The 10382-nt window shown below is 37.7% G+C and overlaps 1 protein-coding gene across 3 annotated transcripts in view; it reads right to left on the bottom strand.

Annotated features, from left to right (window-relative positions):
- Positions 1–350: 350 nt before the first annotated feature.
- LOC126176887 (dynein heavy chain, cytoplasmic) overlaps positions 351–10382 on the bottom strand; it is a 228059-nt gene continuing 218027 nt past the window's right edge. For 2 of the 3 annotated variants that reach the window (XM_049924088.1, XM_049924089.1), the window contains 4 exons: positions 7573–7770; positions 7130–7304; positions 2397–2493; positions 352–886 (listed from right to left, as the gene is read on the bottom strand). In XM_049924088.1, the coding sequence (XP_049780045.1) occupies positions 712–886; positions 2397–2493; positions 7130–7304; positions 7573–7770 (645 nt within the window). In that variant the 3' untranslated portion in view covers positions 352–711. Of the gene's footprint in view, positions 887–2396; positions 2494–7129; positions 7305–7572; positions 7771–10382 lie in introns of all 3 variants that reach the window. The other variant, XM_049924087.1, reaches the window with a different exon arrangement.

Raw genomic sequence — 10382 nt, 5'->3', positions numbered from 1 at the left:
GTTCATGATGTTAAAAAGGGCCAATGTCCTCTTAAGTCCTTTAATTTTGAAGCTGAAAATTCTAGAAATTTATTATTTAAAATTAAGCTTTAGTTAAATTGATTTACTATAATGATAGTAACAGATAGTCCAAAATATATTGTTAATAGTTGGCAGAAAATGACAGAAAATATTCAGAAGCTTATAACTTGAAACTAAGATTCTTGACATTGGCCCTTTTAGAACCAAGCCACAGATTTATTGAGGTAGTGGAAAGAAGGAATATTTGAAAAACAAGACTTCAAACTTTTTGGGTAGCCAATGGTACAGTGATTACAGAAATATTTTAGAAACAATTAAGCACAAATTTATTCAAATCATCTATACAAAGAAATAAATCTGTAAAAAAAATTTTAAGTTAAAAATACTGTTTGTAAAAACTTTTATGAAATATTCACCAAATATAACAGATCTAACTGCTACAACACTGTACAAATACCAAATTAACAAAAGCAGCTTTGTGCATCACAGTAAATATTTTAGGTGTTCTAACAACTAATAGTCTAAAATATACAGTTTCTTTAAGATATACATATTTTGCTTATGAGCAAGACAAATTTGCAATTAATGCTCAATATAAATGTAGCTGTTAATTAACTACACTTATTCTGCTGCTGCTAAAACAGATTTAACATATAGATAACAACAATGGCCAAGCAGTAAACTTAATATCTAATTGAGGGCAGTAGAAGTGAGAACAGCAACACCACGCTCATAGAAGCTGTGGTGGTCTTGGCCAGGAGCTATGTTTAGGTCCACTGTGAAGAGGAGTTCAGTGCGTGTTGAGTTGAGGTACACTGGCAATGAGAGCTTGCTTCGTGCATGCACCTCTGCGGTACTGCCATTCCTGAAAAGTAGTTTATTTTTGCTTGTGAGATAAATCATGACAAAAATCACAAAAATTAAATAAATGTTACAATTCCTTTCCTTTTTTCCTTGTTCACTCTATGTGCTTGACTCTTCACCAAGGACATATCGTTATATTGTCTGATTATTTATTACTCTTGACTCCTCAAACTTAATTTGAAAAAATAATATAATGATTTATTGTTCTGAATTTTTATTTTGTTGTTTAGTAGTAACAATCAGTTTTTGTGACTGAAGATAGCTCAGCATAATGGGAATTAATGGCAATGTTAGACAAGGAGACACAGTCAATGTACTGCCTGTTACATCAAGATGCTAGTAAAGCAATATTATCTTTAGAAATTAAGGATTTCTTTCCCCTAATGAAGAGACAAAAGGGAGTAAGACCCCACACTGAAACAAAAAAGAAAGCCATTACAAAGGCAACAACAGGAGAGAAGCAGAGCACCAACACTGAAATGGAATGTATTGAATTGAAATGTGCATTTGGCCATACGAGCACAAATCACAATAGACAACAGTTGTGTACATGAGGAACAGTACAGACAACAGTTGTGTACATGAGGAACAGTACAGACAACAGTTGTGTACATGAGGAACAGTACAGACAACAGTTGTGTACATGAGGAACAGTACAGGCATCAGTTGGGAAAAAAAAATTATTAAAGTCAGTTGCAGAATTTTAAGAACGCTAACCATTCCATCAGGATTTAAAGTCCACATCAAATTGAGTCTTTTTTCTTGTCTTTCAAGTAGTCAACAACTATGTTTTAACTGCATCTTTGATCACAGGTGTATTTAAAATACTAAGTACTATTGCTGTTTTGCTGAAGAAAGTCAAATTGCATAAGATCTTAATTTAGTAAATATAATGTATGTGAATATTATGTTTTAGGAGTGGAAGTAGTATGAAGGCTCAGTTTCTTCACAGAAGTAGCTACAGTGAATCATTTGAAGTCCGCAAACTACTTATTTAAAAACACGATACATATGCACAAAAGACGGAGATTTCTTACAGAATGTAAATAATTTAGGAGCAAAGATATGACTCCCCAAATGATAGAGGTGTTGAGTCGTCAAAGGCATGTAAGCAAGACTAAAAAATTTGGTAGCATTGGGACTAATCCATTTTTTAGCTAAAGCACTCTCTCGTACCCATATTATTTACAATTCATAATCTAGATTTCTTTGGCCTACATAAATGTAAGTACACATCGAATACTTTCCAGAACACCAATGCAAAAGTGTTACAATTTTGTTCAAATGTATTTTGACTTTGAAGACACTCCCCTCTATGCTATGAGAAATTTATAAAAAATTACAAATTCTATTTTTCTGAGCAAACAGAATTAGAATGAATATTAAAAACTGAACTAGAGAAAAATTTCAACAGCTGAAAAATAAATAGAAACTTTATAAATTCTTTTGCAGTGTGTAATTTTAATTTATTCAAAACGAAGTCCTTAACGTGATCAACCCAAACTACATACCTGATCCACCGAAGAAGTGTTACTGGCAAATCCATCATGATGGTTGACGTCAGATGCAATTGATTATTGCGACAATTAGCTCCTTGCAGCTTTAAGCCTATAATAAAATAAAACATTAACAAATTTTATCACACAAATAAATATATTATGTTAGGGTACAAATGCACATAAATATACACTGGAAAGCATAAGGCACAGGATATTAGCCTTGGACAACAACATTCCATTGGTTTTTGGCAAAGCATTCAAAGTCAATATTACTACTTATTCCAATATTTTTGCTGAAAACCTTCAACTCGTTGTCAAAGTGAGTCAGTGGATGAATTCTTAGGGTATAAGCATGTCTGTGTATTCTTGGCAATCCCAAGACCACATGGCAGCTATACTACGAAGATCACGACTACCACATAGCAGTTGCATTGAACACAGTGTTTGCAAGGTGTTATCTCTGACACAAAAGTTTTACCAGTGACTGGCATTTGTTGATATAGTGTCACCTGTAACTCGTGTAGTTTGAGCTTCACAGCATATCTATCTTTGCAGCACAGGTGAATGTAGCACATCATCAGTCATAGTAGAAACTTGAGTGTTGAAGACCAAGTGTTGCCAGCATCCTATACAAAGAAAGCTGCAAATCCAGAATGTTTGTGGGTAGTGGTGTAAAATGCCTGGGCATTTCTAAATTGGGGAAATGCCCAGGATAAATGCCCAGGCATGTAGGTATTCTAAGAGATTAACTGATAACTGACACTGATAAAAAATTTAAACTGTTACTCTTTATTGGAAAATGTGTTTTGCAACACAGCTTGAGATTTAGGGGTGCGTTATTAGGGAAAATAAATTGGACTGTAAACATACTTTTTAAAACATCTTTAATGAGGTCAATTCTTTGGTAGTTCATAATTAAAAAAACAGAACCACCACTCAAGCTCCAGTTCCAACTCTGCCTTAGATTCTCCTGAATGTGATTTTTCGCTGACAACCGGTTTTTTTTTTCATTTTGACTGTTCAATATGGGTTTTTCCTTGGAATCAACAGGCATAGGCTGTGTTCCTGCTCCAGTTAACTTCCAGTTATAGGAGAGCTAAGTTAGTTTTGCAGCTCTCTCTGATGTAAGTCTGTTTCTTTTTTTACTATTGACCCATCCAAAAGTGCTGAAGGAAGACACTTAGCAGCAAGTGCAAATGATGTGCTGTGAATTTTTATGGCAACTTCTGCCGATTCACAAGTTCCTCTTAAAATTCACCACCACAGTAAAAGATTTACACAATGATTTTTGTCTTTCTGATGGTGACAATCCATTTCTTTCCACACAAATTGTCTGGACCAAATTCCTTGTTTGTTCCTATAATCAGCTAAGTCCTCTCTAAGCTGAACAGCATTTAGTCCAGTGTTCTTCGCTGTGCCATAAACAAAGCTTACTGCATCAAGCATCTCAATAAGCTATCCACCACTGGATCAAGAAGATTAGCTGCAAAGTGGATGGAAGATACACCGAATTCCTTCCTAGCTTGCAGTTTGGATAAAAATTGACTTTTCTTAGGCAGACTGCATTGGGAAGGGAGGTAGAGTTTCTCGATCAGGAATACTTCTAACTTATTGAACTTTGTGGCTATTGTGTGAACTTGAAGATCGTTTAATTCTAAAGCTGTAATCAAATGAATTATTGGGTTCATGAGCTTACCATTTTCTCAACTCTTACCCAGAGAACATCATCCAGAAAACACTTCTCTATTTCAGGCGGCAGGTATGACTGCACATTTTTTTTTGCAACTGAGATTTGTAAGACAATTTTCTTTGAATGCAAACTTTCAAGACAAAAAGGTGGCTCCCCTAACTTGTCTTTCCTGCAAACTTCAGTGAAATTCTTTCTTTAATTTTTTTTTTCCAGCTGATATTTCACAAAGCTTTTCCTTTGAATAGGTTTCTCAATCACTGCACTTAAGCACTTTTTTCAAATCCTGAAGGCACCTGGAACACTTTTTGTTATGCTTTCCCATTTTGTTGAAATGAGACTGTTTGTATTCCTTGAAACAATATGTACAATATACCCCTTCCCCTTTAAATTGACAAGTTCCAAACAGGCCCTTTTTGCTTAAGCACTTCGCAAGAGTTCAGTAGCCTATTGTATTAACACTTTCAATAACAGAAAGACATGGTTTCGTTGCTTCTCACTCAAACACATAGCTTCAAATGGCTGTCAGACAGACAGACACACAGACCAGTGTTGTCAATTAACTAAATAACCAACAGAATTGCATAAATACCTGAAACTGCCAGTGACTCACTCAAAATTTCATCTATATTTGCAATATCAGCAATAGCACTAATATTTACATAGACTAACTGTAATTAGAGTAAAAAAAATTATCCACTAAGATTTTAATTAGGGATGTCTCATGTCCCAATTTCAATTCCCCGATCCCACGAATTGCCAATTCTCTAGTAATCAACTACTGTTAGAATCAAACAATTCAAATGTCTTGGGCATTGATTCTTTGTTATTAAATAGTTTTATGTTAGTGTTCTTATTTCATATTCACAGCAGTGTAGGCACATGGAAGTAGATAAAGAAAGGAGCAGGACAGCAAATTATAGTCTGTCTCAAACATCGCTGCATCTGACAAAGCATCTTTTTTTTGTTTTTTCACTGAAAACTGTTGAAAATTTAAGAATACATTTATCATCAAGAAACACATGCCAACTGTTTAATATGACTACAGATACTATGTCCATATTCACAAGACATGTAGATTAGAATGTTCTGCAGAAATGATTAGCTTTTGAACAATGTCAGCCCACAGGTGCACGGTCAACACCGATATCATGGCGCACCACCACCTGCCACTAAAATAAGCCTGCAGCTCTCATTGTCACTATAAACTGAAGGTAATGGATCAGTGTGACTTGGGCAGACGTGTAGGATGCCTCACAGACGTATGTACGAATTGTATCATCAAATCTGAAAGTTTGAAAGAGGGCACATTATTGGCATGAGAGAATGCGATGTATCCATGCGAGAAACTGCTTCCTGTGTGGGACAAAGTGTTTCAGCAGTGCAACGGTGTGTGCAGAATGGTTCACAGAAGGCTATACAACACAATGAGACGGGTCAGGTCACACCACCCAGACCAAACCCCGAGAAGATAGACACCTCATTCAAATGGCACTGCAGAACAGATCTGAACCCTCCTCAGCTCTGGTGCAACAATGGAGCGGTGTAACACATCATACACTATCACGAATGACAGTCTGTCACTGTTTACTATGGCATGGCTTATGTGCACATTGTTCACTTCCCTGCCTAACTTTGACTAATGTGCTGAAACATGCTAATGGCTATAGTGTATGGAACGACATCACTGGGGACAGGAATGACATCAGATAGTGTTTCCAAACAAATCCAGGTTCTGTTTGTTTGAAAACGATCACCGCATTTCGCTTTACCCCAGACAGGAGGAGTGACATCACAGTGACTGCATTCGCACAAGACATACAGCAGCAACTGCAGGCCTTACGGTGTGGGAGTGCTATTGGGTACAACACAAATCATGTGCGAGTCCACGGCACTGTGACAAGTGAGACCAACGAGAATGACATCCTGTGTCCCATAGCCATAATCTTTCTGCACAACACCTCACATGTCACTTTTCAGCAAGACAATGCACAACCACATTCTGCTGCACAAACACACGTGTTCTTTGTGTCAGTGAATGTCAGGTCTTTTCCCCTGGCCCACCATATCACCAAACTTGTCGCCAATCGAAAATGTGTGGAATATGGTGAAGCGATAGGTGCAGCGCTGTGACCTAATGCCAAAAACCACAGATGAACTTTGGAATCAAATGAATGTAGCATGGATGGCTATCCGTAGGATACTATTCACACCTCATTCCCACTGATGCCATCATGCATGGAACAAGTTAACAGGGCCCATGGTAGACTCTCTGCCCACTAGGCAACAGGATACATGCTGAACCCAGGGGACGCAAATGCTGATCATTTCTGCAGGATACACTAATGTACATACCCTGTGAATATGAACATCATATTTCTAGTTGTTCTAGGTGGTCTGTTTTCTGAAAATGAGTGTACATTCAGTAATAATTTTGTTATCAATAATCATTCTTCAATAATATTCAGAGATCTGACATGGACTATGAAGTGCATTACATTACAAAATGATGACCTATGGACAATGTTTTTTTATACCAGCTTCTCTCTCTCTCTCTCTCTCTCTCTCTCTCTCTCTCTCTCTCTCTCTCTCTCTCTCACACACACACACACACACACACACACACACACACACACACACACACACACACACACACACACACTTTCTCCCATTGTGCTCTGTGATCTTATCACAAAATAATGTCTATTTTTACCTGGAGGAAGAAAACACTTTTACAAACTTAGCTAGATTTGGAAATTCTACACAGTTATATTTTAGTGTCATGTTACAGTAGTACTGTAAGTACTGGAAGTACTGGAAGTACTGGAAGTAAAGGTAGAAATGTTCTTAACTATTGAATATGTGGTAGTGTATTGATGATGGTGCACCATGTGAATGAATGAAGAACTGCTATGATGTCTTCAAAGTGATGTGTATCTTTTTCAGTGGTTCTGATAGCCAATACTAGCAACATCAAATTTGGGGAACAATAATAAAATGTCTCCCCCCCCCCCCCCCTTTACAAATTCTAGCAAGATAAGAGTATGCTGAACCTTACCTATGACACCAAAGCTGCAGTCATCTGAAGATGATTTACTGGCATCTCCATCAGTTATTGTTACATCCAACATGAGTTCCTCCAAAGACCAACTGTTGGCCTGTGCAATGCATTGCCTAGTAGCAGTAATATAAGCTTCAGGATTCAACAATCCACCAAGCCACACATGGAAACTCTGTAAAGAACAAATTTGATATAGCCAACTGTGTTGGTAATGTGCGAGTGTTAACTTATTGGCTAAATTTTAATTTAAAACAATTACACTCTTGTGACAGAACATAGATCTCTAACAATAGCCCTCCTAGTAGAGAAACAGCAGTTACTCTTAACCATAAATCTCAAGCATCCACTGAACAGGTATCTGGAGAACTAGAAACAAAAGGCAATAGAACACTAAAATTCATGAGCTTTTATGTTTAAAGTGATCTTTTAGGCCAGTTTACCTTGAGACCCTGTGCACCACCTTGTGAAACTAGTGCAGACACTTGTTGTAGCTGTTTCACACGCTGAGCAAAGTCGGTGATCCACTGCATGACAGTGCAGCCGCGAGGAACAGTATACCGTCGCCAGCTTGGTGGAATTATTCCTTTAACAAGCTCACTCAACATTGCACGATGATAGTTAGTTTGCTTCTTTTCACCCTGAAATTAAAGAAACATACCTTTGAAGTTAATTTGCATACCCTCGTTGCTGCATATTACAAAGACAGGAACATAATGAAATGCAAATACCTTATTGTTTCTGCAACATACATATCATATACATGTGCTCACGAAAAAATAACAACTTCATGATGACAAAGTTGGCATGTTACATTGTAACCAAGCTGAGGAGCACTGAGGATGGCCTGTACTGGCTGACCTCGTTAAGCAACTGTATTACATCATAACTGTGACTGTAATAAAGTCAGTTACAAATTTCAGTATCTCTCAATAGATATTAATGATGAATTGGGTTGAGGGGGCGCTCGACATCACGGTCATCAGCGCCCTGCCAAAAAATCAACAGGAAATCTCGTGCGTGGGGACGAAGGCTGTCCCCACATGCAGATCGGTTTATAACATACTAAAGTCTGTCGCCCTTCCCCACCAGTTTAGGGATGAGGCCTGATAGTTCACAAAATATCACCACTCTGTTAACACTGATATTGGTATCTGCGAGGACAGTGGGCAGATCTCCAGCGAGACCAAGGGCTGCCCTATTATCAGTATACAGAACACACGTAGCCAGAATATGCTGAACTGAAAGCGGCACGCCACAAACATCACAGAAAGGTGGATCCTCCCACCCCCCACCCCTGGAGGAGGAAGCTATGTGTGAAAGGGCTATGCCCGATGTGCAGTATAGACATTAAGTTTACCCTTGTAAAATGCCTTATACCAAACTTGTGAACGAGAGAGAGAGAGAGAGAGAGAGAGAGAGAGAGAGAGAGAGAGATTAATATGGTCTACAATCTGGCCGCAGTGTTATTGGACTTTGTCTCCCATGGCCTTTGTCAGAAACACGTGGCGACAGTAAGGTAAATAAGTACAGTGGTAACTAAGGAATGTTCACTGCATTGTGGATGGTTTCAAGACAGGTGCATACAAATTATCAAGTGGTGAAGTGTGCATTGGTGAAATATCATGATAAAAGCTCACACAGTAAGTCAACCGAAGGGCCCTCACTACACACGCAATAATACTGTGGTCGACTAATATTACCGATAAATAAACTGTTAAATGAAAGTGTGATGCTACATGTTAAGAAGTGTTCTATGCACACATCAATACTTTAGCTACATTTAATGCCAAATTAATCTACCATTTCTGTAGTCATTTAAAATGAGCTGGTGTTCATTTAATGTTTTTGTAGTAGAGTCCCTGAGACAGCAGTTAAACAGCTAGCTTTCATATGTAACATGAATTTAGCGCAAATATTAATGCCAACAATAACTAATTATGCTGTAAAGTGCAAGAGGAACAGAAAATACAAAGTTGTAGTGAGCTGTAGAATGGGCAGCAGACAACCATGAATGGAATGGAAATAAGCAAGGACAATTATGCTGTAAAGTGCAAGAGGAACAGAAAATACAAAGTTGTAGTGAGCTGTAGAATGGGCAGCAGACAACCATGAATGGAATGGAAATAAGCAAGGACTGAATTATTGTGCCTCTCAAAACATAATTCATTATGGTGGTACTCTTTTCTAGACTATTTCATAGTAGCAACCGACTTATTTTGAGCCATTCGTAATTCACTATATTTACGCAAGTGTTTCAGCAGCCGACAATTCAAATACTTCATTATTTCAAGGAACTCTCACAACAATGAGACTACAATGGGCTTTTCCTTGCTTCAGCTTCATTACACACAGGTTTTCTTGTTCATGAATGTAATGTTCCTGTCAACTGAGCTGCAAAGAATACTTAACATTGTATGCACACTGGAAACATTGAGTACCTTAACATAAAAACTGCACCTCAAATGTGTACTTAAGTTTCTACATGTACATCTACTTGGCAACTCAGCAATTCCCTCTTGAGTGGCTGGTACAAGGTTCACTGAGCCACACTCATAGTATTTCTCTACCATTCTGCTGTCTAACAGCATGCAGGAAAAACGGACACTTAAATCTTTCTGTGCAAGCTACAATTTCTCTTATTTTATTTTGGTAAAGTTGACATCAACAAAATATTTTCGCATTCAGAAGAGAAAGTTGGAGGTTGACATTTTGTGGAAAGATCTTGCCACAATGAAAAAACACCTTTGTTTTAATAATTGCCACACCAACTCCTGTTTCATATCCATGGCATTCTGTACCCTATCTCGCTATAATACAAAACATGCTGCCGTTCTTTGAACTTTTTCAGTGTCTTGTCAGTCCTATCTGGTATGGATCCAACCCTGTACAGCAAAACTCCAAAAGGACAATGGACAAGCATTGTGTAAGCAGTCTCTTTAGTACATTTATTTCAACTTCTAAGTTTTCTTCCTATAAAATAGTCTTTGGTTCACCTTTCCCACGACATTAGTTAAGTGATAATTCTAATTCAAGTTGTTCCTTCTTGTAATCCCTAGGTATTTTGTTGACTGATAATCCAGTACGAGCTTACTCAGTGACATTTCTAAAAGGAAACCACAAGTCTATGGGTCTCTATAGGCATGCAGTTGGGTTAGAAGCACTCTGGAAATCACGAACTATGGAATCGATTTGAGACCCCTGGGCGATAGTATTTGTTATGTCACATGAATAAAGAGCAAGTTGTGTTTCT

The sequence above is a fragment of the Schistocerca cancellata genome, chromosome 3 (genome assembly GCF_023864275.1).
Source record: "Schistocerca cancellata isolate TAMUIC-IGC-003103 chromosome 3, iqSchCanc2.1, whole genome shotgun sequence".
Classification (NCBI taxonomy): domain Eukaryota; kingdom Metazoa; phylum Arthropoda; class Insecta; order Orthoptera; family Acrididae; genus Schistocerca; species Schistocerca cancellata.
The sequence above is the reverse complement of the archived record's forward strand: the minus strand, read 5'-3'. Positions and strand labels throughout refer to the sequence as shown.